The sequence below is a fragment of the Python bivittatus genome, unplaced genomic scaffold (genome assembly GCF_059951505.1).
Source record: "Python bivittatus isolate LINGU-HERP-01145 unplaced genomic scaffold, Pbiv_v1 ctg000570_np1212, whole genome shotgun sequence".
Taxonomy (NCBI): domain Eukaryota; kingdom Metazoa; phylum Chordata; class Lepidosauria; order Squamata; family Pythonidae; genus Python; species Python bivittatus.
In genome coordinates, this window is record NW_028277097.1 from 9,242,362 (window position 1) to 9,265,155 (window position 22,794).

The window sequence follows — 22,794 nt, forward strand, 5'->3', positions numbered from 1 at the left end:
CAACCTTGAAGTTAAATTGCTTCGCAATGGCTACGGAACCAACAAATAATGTAAATAAATATTAGAGACCGCACATTCATGTCACCTCACGTCCACCCAGGATGTTTTTTTTAACCTGATGGGATAATTTGCACAAACATGCATAGATTAAGGATAGTGACTTGCTTTAAAGTAGCAAAGTATTACAGGACTGTGCATGGCTCAAAATTATTTGAAAGGTGTTTGAAAGGCACAGGAGCACAGCGCAGATTTATATTTTTTCAGTTCTCGTTCAAGCAGAGGCTCACGCAGAAAAAAGACATAACTGCTTTAAAGTGCTGCGCTCCTGTGCGTTCCAAAGCACCTGTTCATAATCACGTCCAAAACAAGCACAGCCCCTGCTGTATAAATTTTACTCTTAATTCTTACCCTTTTCCTTTCACTTCTTTTTAACAAGACAGTAGTCAGGGTTACTGTATGTCCAAAACTATGTAAATACTTATAGAACACAAGAAATTTCCTGAGGTTGCAGAATCACACCTGAGCATGTGTGTACACACCAAACGTTACAAAATAACAGTAACCAAAAAGTTTTCCCTCACTGATAAGTATAAGAAATGGACAGCAGGAATAAGAGTCATCGTGGACCTACAGGTAGGAATTACCATAGGACACCTACAGCAAAAATGGAGGAAAACATACCTGTCCCATAAACTATTACACTGTCTCCCTACAGTGAAAATTACATAGAAGGTACTGCAGTCATTAAACTATTGGAATCTGAGTGGGTGATCTCTTTGTGCTTTTCAGCTGATTTGTGGTTGTGGTTATTTTTCCAAACAGAAGGCTAGAAAGAGGTTTGGTTTCTTCCAGTGGGTTATTTTTTTCAAAGTAGCCCTGAAAGATATTGCTAGATCCACTGGCTTTCTCCAGCTCTGCACTACGCATACCACAACTTTCTTTTTTAAAGTCAAGAAGCTAGAAAAGGCAAATGGTTTTTATTTGGAAAAATATTTAAGACCAGCCAGTAACTGACCATACATGCAGTCTGATGCTACAATAGATAATTTGATTACAAAAGTAGCATAGTAACTGATTAGACTCCCGCACTATCAAATCCAGTTAATCTCCATCCTTTTTCAGAGTTCTACTTCTGTACCCCAGTTCCACCAAGCTTTTTTTTCCACTTCCGCTCTCGTTGATGTACTTTCTTCTTTTTCTTTTTCAAACTCATTTTTGGTTCTGGCCTCACCAGTTCTATCTCCACTGGCTTTTCTTCAGCTGGCGTTTCAAAAACGTCCTCAGTGGGATCTTCAGGAATGAGGGCTTTGTCTTCCTTATTCCTCAATTTCTGTAGCTGTTTCATATTTTGTTTTTCTCTAAATTTAGCAACTAGGGCCAGCCTCAATGCCCGCCGATGCTATAATCAGAAAGACAAAGCAAATCAGTATGCATGCAATCATAGGAAATCAAAAACCATTAGAAAGCTGCTTATGTCAAGTTAGACCCTTAGTTCAGCTAGTTCCAGGTTATCTATAGCAAAAGCTGCAGGCCTTCGGATAGTTCTGTGCAGCTGTACCAGAATGTTCCGGGGAAGAACCAGCGCTCCTTGTGTGCAAAGGATATGTTCTACCATTGAACTGCAAGCGTCTCCCTCTTACCAGTTCAGTTTCCAGAAATTTTAATGAGTTAGCATCAACCAACTTGGACTGATATTCAACCTTTTGGCCAGGAGCTTAAGATCGTTTACAGAGCATTTTTCCTTCATCTTTCTTCCACAATAATGATCCGTAAGATAAGGATGGGCTAACGGATGTACTGGCTGGCCCAAAACCACTCAATGAGTTCCACAGCTGAGGATGAATTTGAACTTGGATCTCCAGTTCTACCCAACATCTAAAGGTTGTATCTTACACTGTTGCTGGCCATATTACCTAAAACCATATTATTTTGCAACTTAATAGTTGCGGTGAGTCCCTACATTCCTGGCTTTCTGGAAAGGTCTAAAGACCTGGCCCTGCCAGCTTGCGTGGGGCAACAAGAGCCTTACCCAGTTCTGGGGGTGGATGGTGCCCTGATGACGCTCCCCAAGCTACTCGCCAATTAACATCTATTCTTGGACTGTATTTATTTACTATTTATTCAAGACCATTTTAAATTGTATTTCTTAATTGATTTTAACTTCTCTGTAAACCACCGAGTCGTTTTTTTAATGAGATGGGCAGTGACAAATTTGATAGATAGATAGACAGACAGACAGTATTATGCTATGTCTGCTATATCAGACTAATAATGAAGATGAATGTCCACACAAGCCTAAACATTAAAATAGCATTCACACGCAACAAGACATTGAAGACTGTGCACTGATCCTAGTTAGTGGTGGGGTCAACAGGCAATGTTTCTAGAAATTTTAAAATGATAGGAAATAATATTTTCCTCCTAGAGAAAAATGGTATTTGGGGAAAATTATAAGTAGTATTTATAATCTTGACAATGAAGACATTGAAGTGGTAGATAGCATTTGCCTTTTAGTTTCAACTATCAACAGTAAAGGTACCAGCAGACAAGAAGTACCCCACAGACTAGCACTTGGTAGAGCAGCCATGAAGCCCTTGGAAAAAATATTCAGATGCTGTGATGTGTCTATAGCTACAAAGATTAGAATAGCACAAGCAACGATATTCCCTTTGACACTCTATGGAAGTGAAAGCTGGACTCTGAAGAAACAGGACAGAAAGAGTATTGACGCTTTTGATTTTTGATGTTGGAGAAATTCCTGAGACTATCACAGATACCCAAGAAAACCAGCAAGTGATCATTAAATCAACCTATACTTCTCACTGGAGGTACAAATGAAATTATCATACTTTGGATACACAATGTGAAGATGTAGCTCTGTGGAAAAGTCTATAATGCTGGGAAAGGTGTAGGAAAGAGAAGAGGATGACCAGCAACAAGGTGGAATGGACTCAATTATAGTGGTGTTGGGTGCACCATTGGAAAATGCAAAGAACCAAGTTGGGGACAGATCCTCCTGGAAAAAACCTATCTACATGGTCAGTAAGAGTCAACAGTAACTTGATGGCACATAATCACTTATTTATCAAATTTAAACTTATTTTATTTTAGCATAAGAGCCATGATTTATAATTCTGCAAATAAACTTGTACAAATTTACAAATTTCTGACACAAACCACATTTGCACAAACATTTCTGTGCAGATTACTTTCATTTAAATACACAGAATATCAAATATTTGAAGGAAAAAAGTAATAAGCTAATCTGACAAGATCAGTAATCAGCAGACACAGAATACTTGCTTCAAATATCTTGAAAATGACTGAAAAGTAATTGTAAGATGACAGACAGCCATTTTCAAGCAAAGACTCTATACTAGTTCTTGGCTGATGCAGCAATCTCCAGATATAAAAATGTATTTTGGATCTGAAGGCTGAATATGGCACATAAAGGAATTATCACTCTTTGTACTGTTTCTTTATGTAAACCCCAAAGAAATTATCTAAGATTAACTAACAGGAGCAAGTGCTAATTCTGCAAGTCATTAGCAGACAACCCAGCATACTAGACTATGAGGAAAAATAACAAAATACTACAGATAGTATTTTATTAGTGGTTTATATCTATAGGCCACAATGCTTTGATTTGACACAGTCACAGCAACCAGGATAAATAGCCAAGTGTGAAATAGATGAGAGACAGAATGATACTAGGTGTTGGTCTAGGACTGGGAAGACTGAGTTCAAGTCCAGCGTCAGCCACAGGAACGTGTTGGATGACTCTGGACCAGCTGTTGCCCTCCCTTCTCCTCCAATACAAACCACCTTGAGTACCTAAGAAAAAAGGCTAGATATATATCTAACCAATAATAAAAACAAGAATAGAGTATTACCATATTCGGAGACTGGTAATGAGGGTTTTCATATAGGGTTTGTCCTCCAAAGCTGCCCTGGAAGATCTTGATTAGGTTCAGGACAAAACGAGGCCCAATTTCTACAAGAGCTCCATCTTCTTCAATGATCTGCAACAGAGCAGAACACATTGATGGTTTGGCATTTGAGATCAAAATACTTAACAGCATTTTACACAATGCGTTAAAATTTTATTCTGATTAGAGCTTTGAAGCAGTATGCATATTTGATTTATTTGCTTTAATACCCTTTTCTATCACCTATTTTTTCAAGGACCTTCAACCTCAGTGTACCCAAATCTTTCTGATTTTATTATATAGCATTATATTTAAGGGCTTTTATAGCCTGAGCACCTGAGGTTTAACCCATCTCTGCATGACCCAGAAAAAAACTGGAAACTAGTTGGAAACTAGTTGGAAACTGGTCAGTGGAAAGTATCATTGGATGATAAAGCCATGGTTTGCAGCATGAATTGTAGAGGAAGTGTTCCTTTTCTTATGATTCAGTGGCTATGTAACAATCATATATGGCCTATCATTATACAAATCAGCTTGAGCAAGCCTCACATCCACATTTTCCATCTTCTGCCTTTGAACACAGCCATGACAAAAATTAAGTTTGTGTAAATGCAGTTTACCATTATATCTTAATAGATTTGGCAGTATACAAATTTAATAAACAAAATCAATAAATTCCAAGCTCTAGTTCGTTATTGTTTCTTTAAGCAAGAAATCATGAAAACAAAATTCGTTGGCTTCTTTCATTAAACTTCAGTTAAATTTCACATCCTTGTTTGTACAAAATGACAAACTGAAAAAATTCAGTTAATTAATCTGAAGAAAAACAATTCTTCCAGTCTTGTTGGAACTATGCAGAAAAAGGAGAAGAGCTGGCAAACTCAGAGATTGCCTAGGATGGCTTCTGCCATTATCACTGTAACCATATGCACCATTGTTACATATATAATTAGCAAATTCAGGTTGCTGGCTTTTGCTGTTGACATCACCTGATCAATTTTATCCAAGAAGAAAGTTTTGTTTTTAAAAATAAATCAACCAAAGCTAGTCTGTTGAAAGAGAAAAATAAACAAGCATCCATTTAGCCTCTTCTAGGCTGGAACTCTGTGGTCCTGTTCTCTCTATGAGGCCAAACTTCAGGGAGTTCCTATCACAACTGTTGACTACAGCCCACAAGCAAAATGGGAACTAACCTGATAATTTCGAAACCAAATCCTCTCATCTGCGATGGAGAATGTGAAAATGTGGTCTACAAAAGGCTGACTCCTGGGATGATACTGCGGAGTACTAAAGATCTAGTAAAGGAGAAACAAAAGCTCTGAGTAATCAAGGTGATCAAAAGATTTAGCATAATCCCAGATGGGTATCACAAGGATCATACATTCCATTTGTCTGGTCCATTCCTTGCTATTAAAATAGTTTGAACACCAAATTGTTTATTACAAAGTCAGGCTGCAATTTTTTTCTGTTTCCATAACATGAAGACTCTCTACTCTCTATTGTTGAATGCAACTTCAACGTAACTTTGATCTTGGCCACTCTTGGTTCCTGCAGAGCATGATGTCAACTTGCTTACGTAACAGGGACACTGAAAAGATGGACAGCAGTGTCAATCACAGCACACTTAGTTCAATTATGTTCACAGAAGTGGAGGCAAAATATGGAAAACCCAAAATCAGCTGAATTCTTCAAGTCTTAGTGTTACTGTATTTCCTTACTTAATGTTTAACATGCAGCTCCTACTGAAGCAGGAGCATGAGGTCTTGGCAACCTAGTTACGAGAAGTATAACAAAACCTTCTTCTTCAAATATGTATGTAAAACATTGATCTAAAGATTCCCAATCTGCACAGCCACATCATTATAGATAAGGAACATGCCATGCAAACTGCCCCTTAGGGATAAATAAATAAATTATATACAAACCTGAATAAATAGCTCTTTCAGCAAAGCATAATGCGGTTTCTGGTCAAAAACCTGTGAAAGAACAATAAAGTATACGAATAAGGGAAAAAGCATGAGGATTATGGACTACAAAGGAGAGTAGCCCAACAACTGCAAGTTTGTTCTTACTGGGTCGAAAGAAAGAACTGGTCGAGAGCCTCTCAAACAGTTTCCAGTCATCTTCAACTCAGCCAATGTGTGAACTGTAATGATATTAAGTACAGTTAAGATTGTATGTCTGTTACATGGGGAATTTAAAACAGAACAGAATATAGCAGCTAATCACAATCCATGATAATTTTGTAAATACCCAACATAATAACAATAAACACATTTCTCTGTGGATTGTTTGGAAACAGTTAAAACATAATGATAGCACTAGAAGATATTTCATTAGGTCGCTGTACTTACTGTTCTGGACTAAAAACTTGGCTGATGGTCCATGGGGAACATTTGAAAGCCTAAAACAGATATGGAAGATGGTTAGAAAAAATATTAGCATTTCCTTGGACTTACTAATTGGCCTACAGTGTAATATTCTAATGTATGAAATAGTAAGTTTGCCAAGAGATGTCTGAAGGTGCCCAAAATATGTATATTCAAAGGGCTCTTGCAGTCTTGCCATTATTTTTCTAAGTTTCAAATTGCTGCTGAAACAGTGCTGCCTTGGCTTGTTTTTGGAGTAGGGGACATCCATACCTCTGGGGGAAAAGGATCCATGAAGTGAGAGCCACAACAGTATGTATGTTTATGTATATTTCAAGTATACCTTTTCTCCACCATTTCCCCCTTTATTTTCTGACTAAGATTGAACATCTCCTAAATCAGGGTTCCTCAACCTTGGCAACTTTAAGATGGGTGGACCAACTCCCAGAATTCCCCAGCCAGCCTTGAAGACAGGAGTTGAAGTCCACCCGTCTTAAAGTTGCCAAGCTTGAGGAACCCTGTCCTAAATTACATATCCATTTTCCTTCTAGAATTGTTCTTACAGAAAGAGACAATTCTAGGATAGCAGATTGCAACATTTTGGAGCTAACCTGGAAATTCTGTATAGTGCTTTCAGGACCCAACACTTTTAAAATGATTGCTCAAGAAATTTCTATGGAATATTCTTGACATTGGCAAGAAGGAAAAAAACCCTTTTTTTAAAAAAAAAAGTCTTGTTTTTAAACATTCTGGAAACCTAATCCATTTTAAAAAAGAATTCTGGATTCTGAAGATCACTTTTATGCTGTTCTATATCTTCATGGAGAAAAATGTATCCTGCAGAGAAGATCCAACAGCATTCAGGAAGTATTAACAAATCTCCTTCTCAAAAAGGAAGATAATTCTACATATTGCTATAAGAAAACAACTTCCAGATTTCCAGGAGTACATGTGAGAAGTGTAAGGTTAGAGCATATTTTGGTAGGCCAGAACTTCTAAGCTAACAATTCTTTGTCTTAAGAACAGAAAAGTCAGACCCTCCACAAAACAGTCCTATTTTGAGAGCCAGTTTGTTCTAGTGGTTAAGGCACTAGGCTAAAAACCAGGAGACTGTGAGTTCTAGTCCTGCCTTAGGCCTGAAAGCTGGCTGGGTGACTTTGGGCCAGTTACTCTCTCAGCCCAACTCACCTCACAGGGTTGTTGTTGTGGGGAAAATAGGTGGCTATGGAGTATTAGGTATGTTAAATTTAAAATATTAAAAATAATAAAGGTGGGATAAAAAAATCTAATCCCTTCAGCCCTATTTAGCACAGGCCCAGTATCATCATAAAGGTAATCAAAGATCCACCAACATTAGCACAAACATACTTGATGGAGATATGAAGACAGGACTGGCAAAACACAGAATCTATGAGACAGCAACTGATTTCCCTAAAACATTTGCTAAGGTCTGATAAGTACATATAGATTTTTATTATTATCTGAACCTTTGCCTACACAAAAAGGTATTATAGGTAGATATATTTATACTCAATCTTCAGAAGGCAACTCTCTCAGCTAAAAGTTCCTACTAGGCACCCCGAATATTAATCTGTTGCAAAGTTGACTGAAATGACCCCCAAAAAGTGACATAACAGGGAACAGATATGGCCAGGCAACAGACTCCTCTTGATGTAACAAAACTGATAGTCAGTATCCACTGATAAGAAGCTATATTAACTAAAAAATAGCAGTCTGGGATAATTAGATGACTCTTCCCCACTCCCACGTTCCCATTTTTCATTTATCCTCAGAAGTGTCTAGATATCAATAATTGGAATGTATAAACAGAAGTGCTCCAAATTTATTTTTTTCCTCACCAAATGTAAAGATCTTGCTTCTTTTTAGCTTCAAAAAATATGCACTTATTACAATTCTTCATTTCACAGACCTATACAAAACAAGAAAAACATCAACATTCAGTCCATAGAAGTATATATTGTTGTCTTCATCTAACATCTAGAATATAAAATGATTTGATGAGTGTAGCTGAAGCTCACTTATGTTGTTTTAGATAATGGGCAAGTTTATAATTTCACAAAGCTGCCACTGTGAGGCACAGTGGAAAGTTTAGGCCCAGGAAAAGCTGGATTTAAATTCCCACTCAACGAGGACAATCAATTAGTAACTTGGAAAAGCCAGAAAATGTATATATTGTTTTGTAAACTACCCAGAGTCGTTCAACGAGATGGGCGGTGACAAATTCGATAAACAAATAAATAAATAAAATATAACTTACCTCATTAATGATAAATAGCTTGTCTTTCCTGTCCATTTTAGTGTCTGGAACACAAATAAAGGCATATTTTAAGCTCACACAATGGCAACCATATGGAATTTCTTTTATAGTTACTGAATGTTCCATTGAAATTAACATTCAAAATAGTTGCTTTGACACATTTAGTTTATAGGTGATGCTTATTTCAATGTTATGTATGTTTCCTAATGCCTCTGCTGAAATGAGCAGAGCTCTCTTCAAAGCAATTAATTGGGAAGAACTGCATATCTGCACAGAGAATTTTGTAAAAGCAGGAGAAAATCATAAGCCAGCTGGCATTAATAGGAAGTAGCCATACATCTAATTATATCATAACTACCGATTCACTCAGTTTTGTTCCAACTCCAACATCTTTTCAGAAACTAATAATTCTTAGTATACAGATGTGCACTGGCTTCCGTAAGTTGAAATCATAATTACCTAGCTAAAAGGACAGAGGTAATACAAATAAAATCAGAAACTACCTGCTTTGGAATGTGGCATTAATGTACGCAAATCCTTCATTAGATGTCTTGTCCTAAAATTTATTCCTCTGGAAGAAAAAATGAGAACCCTCTCTTTGTTCTTCCATTTACCCTGGAAAGCAGAAGCGTTAGTATGACCCACTTAGGAAGAAACCAAACTAAAACATTTAACTAAAGCAGTGGTTAAATATACTAACAGTGAATTATTTTATGTTGAAGAAAACAGGGCAAAACTGCCAGTGTCTGGCAGAGGCTTCAATATCTCCATACAGATGTCCACAGTTTTTATATATTTAAAAAACCCAACAATGATTTTTTATGGTCATGCTTTGAGAAACATACTAGTGTTTCTCAACCTTGGGAACTTTTAAGGTGGGTCGAGTTCAGCTCCCAGAATTCCCCGGCCGGCGTGAGAAATACCAAAATTTTTTCAGTGCCAAAGCCCAGGACTCCATAAGGGCACCTCCAATCACACACAACATTTACTCTCGCTATGAAGAAGAAGCACTTGCCAGTCTCTCCCCACAGTCTCCCAGGTTACTGTGGGCCAAAGACCACCTCCCAAGAGACAGGATGCAGGAGCGTAACAGTTCTTTTATTATCCAGCCACATCATCAGCTCGAAACAAAGTACCTTTAACTTCCAGTTTCTCACGGGGGGAAGCTGCAGCTCATCCCCAGGGTACCCTCGGCTCACCCCCAAAGGTGCGGCCTCATTCAAAGCTCGAATTCAGTCAAATATTGCTTATCACTTCGCAGGAGGGAAAGGCAGGCGCCCCGTTATACGAGCCCACATTCCCAGAGAGACTTTGCACATGCTCAGAGGTACAGCAGCATCGCCCGGACAAGAAAGACTCGGGTGGTTCAACCCCGCGAAGAGAAGGGCTCAGAGGCATCAACCTCACCGCCCCCCACCCGCCAGCCAGCCAGCCAGCCAGCCAGCCAGCCAGCCAGCCCCCTTCGCGGCATCCACACCTGCGAGACCGGAGGCGGTATGTGGAACTCATCCTGGCCCGCCACGGAGGACGGGCTTTTCTCCGCCTCCTCGACCTCCTTCTTTTCCGAAGCTCCCTTCGCACGTTTCCTCTTCGGCCCGGCCGCGGTTGCCTTGCCGGCCCCACGCCGCCTCTTGGCCGCCGCCATTTGTCTTCTCCCAGACTACCTCCCCTTTCGACCGCTCTAGGACCTGCAGGAGCAGCTGAAAGAACGATAGAGTGTTCCCTCGCGCGCCCGCTGAGAATTATGGGAAGCTGGACGTGTTAAAGAATTCGGTGGAAGGGGCTGCCGTGTTTTATTGATTACTTATTGAACCTAATATTATAACAGGCGTAAACCGTCAGGTTAAGAGTGTTTTCATTTTTAAAATATGCATTTTTTTATTAAACTTCAAAAACATTTCAAAGTTAACATTAACATTTCTTTTTAAAAAAATAATGGCTTCTGGTGTTATATGTAAAGTAAACAGCAAAGTAACTATACATTATTATATAAAAAAACTGTATGATTTTAAAAAGAAACCTAGCCTGTTGTATAAAAAAGGCTATATAGTGAAGAGAAAAAACCCTATAATTGAAAACCTAAAAAACAAAGAAAAATGGGGGGAAAGAGGGGAGGTGTTCATTGAGCATAAATTCTGCAGGATTAAGAGGCAAAAAAATAGAATAACTGCACCAGGTTTCTGAACTGGTAGCACTTCTAGCCATCCATAATTGTTGCCCATAAAACTCAGGCACCTGAGCTGGTGTGGAGTTGGAAAGAACCTGTGAGAGATGGATAAACTATGTTATTATTGACAAAGAAATAGTAACTTGAGCATGCTAAGAGTGCAGCTGTGTGAGAGATAAGGAAGTAGTGTTAAGTGTTATGGTTATCAAATAGTGGCAGATGGAGAGGAAGTTGTCTCCTTGTGTGGGACAATGTAAATAAAAACTAATTTAACCTGGGGCAGTCTTTATCAGTATAATGCCATTAGCTGAAACGTTGAGCAAATTACCATAGACTTGCAATGGATGAGGTGGGAGGGACCAGGAAGAAATCATAGAGCGGCCGGAAAGACTGTACACCCTGAGTACCTTAGCCAATGGGGAAGAGGGGAGGGACTTGAGATCGGGAATGTATATAACTAGGCCGGAGTGTGTATGTGGGTGTGGCTTCTTATTTGCAAGGAAGATCACCAGCCTTTGCAAACGCTTCCAATAAAACTTTACTTCTGACTAACCCAGAGAGAGATTTGTGGTGCTTGTTTCACACAAACCTATCCCTGAATTTGAGAGAGAGAAACATCCAGTACCTTCACAAAGTGGCTTTTTCGGGCCCCAACAATACGAACCACAAGTACTTCAGGCAAAGCAAAGGGCATTTATTAAGGGGGCAGTCAAGTCTTTATATAGGGTACAGAAACAAATGATACATACTCTTTATATATGTGATGGGTCAGAAAGCAACACATCAAACAATAAGACACTGATGTGCGATAAAGGGTTTGTTTTGTTACACATGAGAAAAGACAGACACCCTTAAAATATGTTGCCTCTCCTCATTTCCCACCCTGGTTTGTTTCTTTGACACTTGCAACTTTAATCAAGGACTTCAGAACACAGCCCTGTGGTTTGGTTGGTGGTCCCTGAAAGGGCTAGTTTTTGTACATCAAAGGAAGTGGCTTTGGCTCAAAGGAAAAACATGGTTTCCTGATCTTCAAAAGGAGGCATAGACTGCTGTGCTAAAATGCTTATGTCTATTAAAATGCTAATAATAAAGCCTAAAATTCTATGTAACAGCAGGAAACATACCGACTGTAGGCCACAGTTGTTTCCTTACACAAGATGAATGCTTCCCCCTAATTTTCAGTGGGCATCTCCCAGTTGCGTGGCTAAGATGAAGGTCTTATGGGTTTCTACCTCTGTGCTCCACCAATGCAAGGCATGCTTGATCATCCAAACCAGCTTTTCATAAACGTTTTTGCTCTCCCTTCCCACTTTTAAAAATTATGGAGGACCCCAAAAGAACCTTTGTTTGCATGGGTTATATATATCAATATTTACTGTATTAAAAATTAAAATGGATGCATTCATAGAATATCTATATGTAAAGATAACAATATTAAACCCATTATATATTAACATATTTATCATGAAAAATCTCTATACAGTATTTGTAGTGAGAAGTGTGAGATTGTTTCAAACTTTTGCAGATATCAATATCTGGTAAATAATTTTGATTTCACAGACCCCTGAGAAACCCCACGTTGGCTAGGGAATTCTGGGAGTTGAAGGTTGAGAAATGCTTGATTCAGACTCCCAACCCGTTTGATCACAGAGGCAATGTCAGGGACTTGGGGGAAGCGAGGATGCTTTGCAAGGATTACCAACGTGGGGAGACATTTAGTGAATGGTGTTGCTGTAAACTAAACGTAGTCAAATTGTCTCTTATCTCCTGCTTTTAACTGCTTTAGCTTCCCGCTCCTTGCTCCTTTTTTGCGCTTTGCAGAACGCTCCCAGCTCAACTACGGATGTGCAGGTAGTTAAACCATAGAGGCGTCAGATCATAGAGGGGTCAGCCAGGACCGGAAGTTCCGTCTGCATCGCCATGAGCCGCTTCGGCGGGAGGCATAGAGATGATCGTTACGACGTGTCGTAAAGCAGTTAACGCGCCTTCCTTTGCCAAAGCGGAGTCCTGCATTGGGGTCGCTTCCAACGGTCTTTCTAGCGTCGCCTGGAGAGGTTGTCTCATATACATCTTATATATACCTCATCTATATCTCATCTCTCTCCCTCTCCCTATATAAATATATACATGAAAATAGTGCCTTAGTTCCTGTAATGCTGCGGGTGATGAAGTGAGCTGTAATCCAATTTCAATTCATTAGGTGAACGAAAAGAGATATCTCTTATTAACAAAAACGTCCACTTGGCTTGTTTAGGGATTGTGATTGTGCCTAGAAAAAAATATGTTACAGTAGTATAACTGCTGCTTAAGAATAATCATGCTGCGTCAAGTCATGTCTGTTTTAGGTAACTCGGCTATATTTGGATTTTTACAGGTTTTCCTTTCAGAATTTCCGGATTCCTTCTTTGTGCTCTCCAAGGAGGGGCTTGAGGGGGCACTGATGCCATGCCCTTCTCAACCCAGCCTGAAACAGGCGAAGAGCAGAATGTTTTGGTAGCAACTCTGGATAATGTCAGAAACCTCTCCAATATTTTGAAAGCCATTCATTTCAAAGACCACGCTATCTGCTTCGTTACGTCAAATGGACTCAAAGTCACAGTGGAAAATGCAAAGTCTTTGCAAGCCAATGCTTTCATTCAGGTTAGACCACAGGGTTTCTTTTCTGCGGGCTTACTGAGAAATTTCAGTTCAACTAAAAAAATTAAGTGAACATGTGTTGCAACCAATAAGGTTTCCAAAAGAAATGGCATACTCTGATAAACAAAAACAATCCTGCTGTAGTTTCTCAGCACATCTTATTTCCAGCACAGGGAACTCTTTATCCAACACTGAGGTGATTGAGCCGCCCAGCCTGGTGTGATGTTATTCCACCAGTGGGGTATTTCTTGACACACATTTAATAACAAATATTGTACATTTAAAATAGTTTTTGTATATATTTTTGCAACAGGAGGTATTTTGAAAATAAAGAAATGGTTGTTCCAGCCCTGCAGTGTGTGACTTTGTAGCAGGGTTTGCACTAGACTAAGCTAAAATGGGGTTGAGTAGCATCTTGTGGGAATCTTTGGTGTAATGGTTAAGGTGCTGGTGTAGAAACCAGGAGACTCTGAATTCTAGGCCTGCCTTAGGCATGAAAACCAGCTGGGTGACTTTGAGCCAGTCACTGTCTCTCACTCTAACCCACCTTGCAGGGTTGTTGTTTGGGAGAAAGTAGGAGGTTGTGGAGTATTAGGTATGTTCACTGCCTCGTGTTGATCTGTCTGTCTGTCTGTCTGAGGATAAAAGTACTATTATTATTTATGCAAACAATCCATCACAATGAATCATACTATGGTTTACATTTTTGAACGTAGCATGTTATATGAACACGGGAAAGCTGTTCGGCGATTCATTGAACTTCAAAGCAAGGTGTCTGAAGGTCCACCTCAGTGTCTGCTTTCATGGGCCACTATAGTCCTGCAGCCCCACATATGCCAAGAGTCAGCTGGCGAAAGGCCATGTACTTTCTCAATCACTACTTTGCCATTTAACATTTTAAGTAGCTATTTGAATCTTGTCTGGCATTAATATGCTTTAGTTGCTTTGCTCCCATTTATTGTATAAGTACTACTGTCTTTGTGATTATTGTTAATCACAGCATGGGGCAAAATGTAATACAACATGAAGAAGTTAAAGTTAATTTGTTCAAAAAAGCTTTTCTTAATCATCATAGCCTTGCCCTTTCTTGCATCTATTATTGCAAACTATTTATCAGTTTCTTGTGCTGTTTTGTAAAAGTCTCTTTTTTGCTTGGTTATTCTCTTGTTAAACACCATTGGATTGCAGTTTAAAAGAAAGAGTGCTATTTTTATACTATTTGGCCTTCAGGTTTCCTGATTTGTTAATTTACAGGCGGGAATTTTCCAAGAATTTGCAGTGCAGGAAGAATCTGTGACGTTCAGAATCAATCTGTCTGTCCTTTTAGACTGTTTGACCATCTTTGGAACAAGTTCTTTGCCAGGTATTGCTTGAGTTTATGTTTTAGTGAATGATGCCAACTTGTCTCTTATTGTCTTATGATAATTATCCTTTGCTGTAAGATGAATTATGGATTGAATTAGAAATGCCTCTTATTTGTCCATTTTAATGTCAATATGCCTAATATCTATTTCCAAAGTTCTACTGATGAATTGATCAGGAGGGAGTGTGGCAGTTTTGCAGTGCAGTTCATGCACGTTTATGGAGAATAAAATCCCATTATGTTAGTGGAGTTTACAGCCAGGGGAATATGACCATGACAGCCAGTTTGGTGTAGAGGTTAAGGCATCAAGGCATCAGGCTAGAAACTGGGAGACTGTGAGTTCTAGTCTTGCCTTAGACATGAAACCAACTGGGTGACTTTAGGCCAGTCACTCTCTCTCAGCCCTAGGAAGCAGACAATGGCAAGCCACTTCTGAAAAACTTGCCAAGAAAACTGCAGGGACTTGTCTAGGCAGTTGCCAGGAGTCAACAATGACTTGAAGGCACAACACACATACAAACACACACACATATACACACACTGTACAGTGCTTCAGAATCAAAAGGCACAACACACACACACGCACACACATACATTGTACAGTGCTTCAGAGTCAAAAGCAAAAAGGTGCTTCAGAGGGTGTAGGTCCAGTTGTACAGCACCTGTCTTTTTTTTTTTTCTTTCCCGCACTCAATCATGACCGATTTTGTGGCAACTGCCTGGATGAGTCCCTGCAGTTTCCAAGGCAAGGTATTTCGGAAATGGTTTGCCATTGCCTCCTTCCTAGAGCAGAGCCCAGCTGGCGAGTGCAGGAGGCGGGGTTTTCCGTTGCTTTGCGCCTTTTTTGGGCGTACGCGGCTTCCGCATTACCGGCAACTGGTCCCGTCTCCTGTGCAAGGTGCCGCCAGCGTTTTTCCTCCCACCGGGGTGAGAGTACCCATTTATCTACTCGCAGATGCTTTTGAGCTGCTGGGTTGACAGAAGCTGGGGAGGAGACAGGAGCTCACTTTGCCACACGGAGCTGGGCTTGAACCACCTGTCTGTAAGCCCTTAAATCAACTGCATTTTTTTCCAGGATCGTGCTGCAATTGCAAAGAGCAGCCACACAGTCCTGGCAAAGATGCAGCTGCTTTCAAAAGTTCTGTTAGAAGCTACACGAGTGTCCCTTCCCACTCCAAAGCTCTTTTTTGGCCTTTAAATCCAAAGTGCTTCCCAGCCCTACTGAATAGGCATAGTTAGAACTGCAATATTACAGAAGATTCTTTTTCATTTCAGGAACTCAAGCAGCCCTTCGGATGTGTTATCAGGGATATGGCTACCCTCTAACACTCTTTCTGGAGGAAGGAGGTGTGGTGACTGTATGTAACATCAACACTCAGGAACCTGAAGAGATTCTCGATTTTGACTTCTGCAGTACTAATGTTGTAAATAAAATTATCCTGCAATCAGAGGGACTGAGAGAGGCATTTTCTGAACTAGATATGACCAGTGAGGTGCTGCAGATTACAATGTCTCCAGACAAGCCTTATTTCAGGTAGTAGAAATAGTTGTCCTAGTCTGATAATCATGTCTTGAAATCAGATAACTGTGATACACAGTGCAAACATATGACATAAAATAACTATGTGTGGAAGGTAAAGCTAAATATACTTCTGTGTATTTAAAATTCAATCACGGCCATGTTCCAGCAAAGCAATCCTTCACATATCTAAAATTAAGTCCTATTAAATTCCAGGGGTTTTTTCCAAGTATGCATATGGATAATTGTAGCTGAAAAGAACCTCTAAGTAGCCAGTAGCAGAGGGGAGAGCTATTGCTTGAGATTTGGAGAACTGCCGAGTCAGAGTGGATCAGCAGTGAGCAAGCTTCTTGCAGCTGGTCTTGCAGATGTTTATGCTTCTGAGGGCTTCAGAGGACACAGTAGTGACGAGGGTCGGTGATATGTCCAGAGGTACCTGGGAGGAACCTGTTTTTTCATTTTGGAATGTGATTGAGAGAAACGATTTAACATGCTTCTTTAATGATAAAGAGAAAGCACTGTGAACATTTTTTTTTTAATGGCAGAAAAACTAGTGGAAAACAAATCATTAGAATGGATGAAATTGCATTTGGGGATGGTTCAGGAGCACGATTGAGTTCCTTAAGCTCTTGCAAACTCTTGTTGGTACTTAAAAAAAAGGAAAAATTGGCTTTCTCTTTTTGACTGTTTGCTAGTTTTTTAATGGGTATAAAACATATCACACACTCTGCAAGACTTTAAGTCCATTCTGCTCCTTAAATCCACTAATCCCAAAATGAAAATAAAGTCGAGCTCTAGTCATTGTCTTCCTTTCTCTTAATATACAGTTGCAACAGTTACATAGAAACATTTAGTATTCTTCAAACTTTGATGCTAATATAATATTTCAATAATTTAGAGTATTAATGACAAATTCTGAAGTAGGGAGAATCTGCTCAATTTTGTCATATACTGTATTTGCATATGCAATGGTGCCATTTTTATTATTCAGCCTGGTGTGTCTTTCCTCCTTAAGATTATCCACTTTTGGGAATGCTGGAAGCACTCACCTGGATTACCCCAAAGATTCTGACCTTATTGAAGCTTTTCATTGTAATAAAACTCAGACAAACAGGTAAGCTACACCAGTACATTTACCTCCAAAGTATTATAGTGACCATTTGTATCATACAGCTGTTGATATTTATTTACACCAAGCTGCAGGTCCCCTGCCAGAAAGGTGATCCATGTCACTTAAGTCGAATTTTTGTAGCAGATTGACAACATTTTCTGGTATTGCGTGCCATTCATATCATCTTGCACAATCAAAAAATTGATTGTTTTGAAAAAAGGCCCAAAATCTGAAATGACATTGAGAATCCTAAAATCTAGCAAGAATGGCCAGTGCTGTGAGATTTTGGATTTTTTTTTTTTAACATTGAAAAAATAGAAGAGAATATCTGTAACTCACGTTTGAACTGTGGAGTCCTTGGTGCTCTCTGAGCTTGGTTGTTTGCTTGCAGACGTTTAATTACCCAACTAGGTAACATCATCAGTGTGAGTGAGTGTGGGGTGTGGGATTTGCTCCCTGTTTATATATAGTAGCTTGCCCTGCCAGTGTTGGCTGGGGTGTGGTACAGAAAAGCTACTGTATATAAAGAGAAAGCAAACCCCACACCCCACACTCACTCACACTGATGATGTTATCTAGTTGGATAATGAAACGTCTGCAAGCAAACAACCAAGCTCAGAGAGCACCAAGAAGTACACATTGAAAAAATACTTGTATTTAATTGGAGGCTTCAACAAATAGCATTTAGAAGCATCCTGGGAGAGCAGACATTTCTGGCTGTTGCATCGTCATCCCTTACAGGGAAGCCATAAATCAAGATAGGCGTGTTCTTCCATATTGAAGTCATGTGAGTGTGCTGATTGTACTGGGCTCATTTTAAATGCTGGGCAAGTGCGGCTTGGACTAAAGACAAAGCATGAGGAGAAAGGATGACATTCCACTTTCCCCCCCAATAATACTGTTCCTGTAGGTTTCTTTTTTGAACCCTCTCTCCCCAAGCAAACACAAGAAGAAAATTGGCAGTCACACATATCTTTGTTATACTTGACATTACTGCCTTTCCTTTTTGCAGGTACAAGATATCATTACTCAAGCCATCAATTAAAGCATTAGCTCTGTCTTGCAAAGTATCCGTTCGGACAGATAACCGAGGCTTTCTTTCATTGCAATATATGATAAGGAATGAAGATGGAGAGATCTGCTTTGTGGAGTATTACTGTTGCCCTGATGAGGACATTACTGAAGCAGAACTCTAGCTATAATGAAGATGTTTTTGAATGAACACCCAAGAAAACAGTTCAGTTCCAGACGATTGGGAAAGAAACAGAACAAGAGGAACCCTGAGCCGTTTAGGCTAGGGTGAGGAAAAATGCAGATGGAGACCAAACGCTTTTGAGTAGCTGCTGTTTGTGAATGCCCCTGGAGGAATGTGTTCAATGCAAGTGGCTCATAGTCTAGAACGAGAATGCACAATTTTTTTCCAGGCAGAGGTTTTGCTTCACCTCCAAAAGGAGGGCAGGGCAAAGGCAAAAGTATTTTTATTTCAGTTATCTGAAAAAAAATTAACAATCACAATTACAAGGGGCAACTTAAAGGAGCTATCTATAGCACTGAGGCTTACAAACCCAATATAGAAGCTAGAAATGGGTCTCTGAAATAGTGCCGAGAGAGAGATAAGTTGTATGCCAAACAGTGAGCCACTAAGTGAATTGAAGTGAAAGTGAATCCTTCCTTCCTTCCTTCCTTCCTTCCTTCCTTCCTTCCTTCCTTCCTTCCTTCCTTCCTTCCTTCCTTCCTTCCTTCCTTCCTTCCTTCCTTCCGCTGCCTGGTGGCAGATTTGGCCAACAGCAAAACTGTGTTCTGTTCATACTTTTTGTTTGAATCTAGAAAGTGTCACAAGTTCTAAATGGCTATATTTCCCTTTTTATATATTGGGAAATACGTTTTCAGAAATACCTTTAAATATAATCATTTAATATTTATTTTTTCTTGTCATGATAGCAGACTTAGAGCAGCCTAAATCCTGTTTCCATTTCTCCTAGTTTGAACTAGGGGGGCTTCCTCTTTCAGCCTGTCTCTCTCCCCACGCAAACATAAGAAGAAAATCACCACCACAGAGTGCTTGAGTAAAACAGTTATTTTATCTCTGTTTTAGAGGCCAGGACAGAAGAAACTCTCAAGAGTTTGCAAGAAAATAAGTCATTGATATGCTTAGAATATCAATGTGTCTGTGTGTGAGATGAAAAATGAAGGAGGGCAACCCAGTTTTATGTGTGTCCCTCCTCTGTGCCTAATTCTGCCTTTTCTCATGGTGGCTTAATTGGAAGATACTGATGACTAGAAATGGTATTGGGGAGAGAAAGCCCTTTTTTCCCAGCAGAAAAAATAACATGGAAGCCAATAACTAATTTAAAGAGATTATTCTCAAATTCAGTTAGGTGCTGAGTGTCATTACAAGAATAAAGGTTGTAGGCAAAACAAGCACCACTTCCTAGTAGCCATCCTTTTCCCTGCTCACCAGCCACCACTGGAAATCAAAGAAATGACCTAGATGGGAAATCTACCTCACATTGATGTGTGCATGTAGTAAAAATGAAGTAACTCCCTTCCTGGTCATATCCTAAGGCTAAGCTTACGCAGTAGACTAAATCCAAACTAAATAAACTGCATTATGGTGTAGCACAATGGATAAACCAAGTCATAATAGAAGGAAAAGTATCTCTCAATGCACAGTTAAAATCAGGAGTCTGTCACCGCCTCCACCCCTTTTTTGTATGAACAAGATGTTACCACATCTTGTAGCTAGCTGGGTCATGCTGTAGTGTCAAACACTATTGCTGGTTCATGGGTGTCTTTCTGAAAAGAAGGAATAGATATTAATCATAAAACTGTGTTGCAAAAATCTAATCAAGTTAGATGCCGATTTCTCTTCCTTATATTAGGCATATCTTTCCCAGTCTCCTATACTAGTCCTGCGTTGCCTAAAGATCTGGGATGGAACAAGTTAGTAGTGCCTTTTTATCCTGTTTTAGGTGTTTGGTCAATTTCTGTTCAGCAGGAAGCCTGCAGAAAAAAAGCAAAGAAAATTGTTATAGTTAATAGGCCTGTATCAATAAATAATAGTTAATCAGATTATACTGATTTATTTCATTTGCTCTTTAAAAAGTAGAATTAAGCAACCACAGTATTTCAGAAACAATACAAAACATACTACAGGTAAACACTCTTTTCCAACAACACAAGAGACGACTCTACACATGGACATCACCAGATGGTCAATACCGAAACCAGATTGATTATATACTTTGCAGCCAAAGATGGAGAAGCTCTATACAGACAGCAAAAACAAGACCAGGAGCTGACTGTGGCTCAGATCATGAGCTTCTTACTGCAAAATTTAGGCTTAAATTGCAGAATGTAGGGAAAACCACGAGACCGCTCAGGTATGACTTAGATCATATTCCTTGTGAGTACACAGTGAAGGTGATGAATAGATTTAGAGGATTAGATTTGGTAGACAGAGTGCCTGAAGAACTATGGACGGAGGTCCGTAACATTGTACAGGAGGCAGCAACTAAAACCATCCCAAAGAAAAAGAAATGCAAGAAAGCAAAATGGCTGTCTGATGAGGCTTTACAAATAGCTGTGGAAAGAAGGAATGCGAAAAGCAAGGGTGAAAGGGAAAGATATAAGCAACTGAATGCAGATTTCCAGAGAATAGCAAGGAGAGATAAGAAGGCCTTCTTAAATGAACAATGCAAAGAAATCGAGGAAAACAACAGAATGGGGAAGACTAGAGATCTCTACAAGAAAATTGGAGATATGAAAGGAACGTTTAGTGCAAAGATGGGCATGATAAAGGACAAAAAAGGCAGGGACCTAACAGAAGCAGAAGAGATTAAGAAGAGGTGGCAAGAATACACAGAAGAACTATACAAGAAAGATCTTAATGTCCCCGATGTCCATACTGGTGTGGTCACTGACCTTGAGCCAGACATTCTAGAGAGTGAAGTCAAGTGGGCCTTAGGAAGCATTGCTAACAACAAAGCTAGTGGAGATGACAGTATTCCAGCTGAGTTATTTAAAATACTAAAAGATGATGGTGTTAAAGTGCTGCACTCAATATGCCAGCAAGTTTGGAAAACGCAACAGTGGCCACGGGATTGGAAAAGGTCAGTTTATGTTCCAATTCCAAAGAAGGGCAATGCCAAAGAATGCTCAAACTATCGCACAATTGCACTCATTTCACATGCTAGCAAGGTTATGCTCAAAATCCTACAAGCTAGGCTTCAGCAATACATGAACCGAGAACTACCGGATGTACAAGCTGGGTTTCGAAGAGGCAGAGGAACTAGAGATCAAATTGCCAACATTCGCTGGATCATGGAGAAAGCACGAGAGTTCCAGAAAAATATCTACTTCTGCTTCATTGACTATGCAAAAGCCTTTGATTGTGTGGATCACAACAAACTGTGGCAAATTCTTAAAGAGATGGGAGTACCAGACCACCTTACCTGTCTCCTGAGAAATCTGCGGGACAAGAAGCAACAGTTAGAACCGGTCATGGAACAACCAATTGGTTCAAAATAGGGAAAGGTGTACGACAAGGCTGTATACTGTCACCCTGCTTATTTAACCTATATGCAGAGTACATCATGAGAAATGCCAGGCTGGAAGAATCACAAGCCAGAATTAAGATTGCAGGGAGAATCATCAACAACCTCAGATATGCGGATGATACCACCCTAATGGCAGAAAATGAAGAAGAACTAAAGAGCCTCTTGATGAGGGTGAAAGAGGAGAGTGCAAAAGCTGGCTTGAAACTCAACATTAAAAAAACTAAGATCATGGCATCTGGACCCATCAATTCCTGGCAAATAGAAGGGGTAGAAATGGAAGCAGTAACAGACTTCATTTATTTGGGCTCCAAGATCACCGCAGACGGAGACTGCAGCCATGAAATTAAAAGACGCTTGCTCCTTGGGAGGAAAGCTATGGCAAGCCTAGATAGCATATTAAAAAGCAGAGACGTCACCTTGCCGACAAAGATCCGCATAGTCAAAGCTATGGTTTTTCCAGTAATGTATGGCTGTGAGAGCTGGACCATAAAGAAGGCTGAGCGCCAAAGAATTGATGCCTTTGAACTGTGGTGCTGGAGAAGACTCTTGAGAGTCCCCTGGACTGCTAGGAGGTCAAACCAGTCAATCTTAAAGGAAATCAACCCTGATTGCTCATTGGAAGGATCGATAATGAAGCTCAAGCTCAGATACTTTGGTCACCTAATGCGAAGAGAGATCTCTTTGGAGAAGACCCTGATGCTGGGAAAGATTGAAGGCAAAAGGAGAAGAGGACGGCAGAGGATGAGATGGTTAGATAGCATCACTGAAGCAATGAGCATGAAACTGAGCAAACTCAGGGAGGCAGTGAAGGACAGGAAGGCCTGGCGCAATATGGTTCATGGGGTCACGACTTAACGACTAA

The 22,794-nt window shown here is 39.8% G+C and overlaps 2 protein-coding genes across 3 annotated transcripts; one reads left to right on the plus strand and one right to left on the minus strand.

Moving 5' to 3' along the window:
* Window positions 1-958: 958 nt before the first annotated feature.
* BRIX1 (biogenesis of ribosomes BRX1) lies at window positions 959-10,258 on the minus strand. The gene is made up of 10 exons (XM_007426676.4): window positions 10,054-10,258; window positions 9,080-9,191; window positions 8,577-8,620; window positions 8,158-8,228; window positions 6,284-6,333; window positions 6,002-6,075; window positions 5,855-5,905; window positions 5,123-5,224; window positions 3,894-4,022; window positions 959-1,399 (listed from the first exon to the last, which is right to left on the minus strand). Exons 1-10 carry the CDS (start codon window positions 10,219-10,221, stop codon window positions 1,127-1,129), a joined length of 1,074 nt encoding a protein of 357 aa, XP_007426738.1. The 5' UTR covers window positions 10,222-10,258; the 3' UTR covers window positions 959-1,126.
* Window positions 10,259-12,191: 1,933 nt separating this feature from the next.
* Window positions 12,192-21,274, plus strand: RAD1 (RAD1 checkpoint DNA exonuclease). Of its 2 annotated transcripts, none has more exons than XM_007426675.4 (6): window positions 12,192-12,797; window positions 13,118-13,383; window positions 14,635-14,743; window positions 16,019-16,277; window positions 17,278-17,376; window positions 18,386-21,274. In XM_007426675.4, the coding sequence occupies exons 2-6, from the start codon at window positions 13,189-13,191 to the stop codon at window positions 18,567-18,569; spliced, it is 846 nt and encodes a 281-aa protein (XP_007426737.1). In that variant the 5' UTR covers window positions 12,192-12,797; window positions 13,118-13,188; the 3' UTR covers window positions 18,570-21,274. The 2 variants fall into 2 exon arrangements, with proteins under 2 accessions (XP_007426737.1, XP_088008944.1); XM_088152818.1 differs by lacking the exon at window positions 12,192-12,797 and adding an exon at window positions 12,839-12,943.
* Window positions 21,275-22,794: the final 1,520 nt, after the last annotated feature.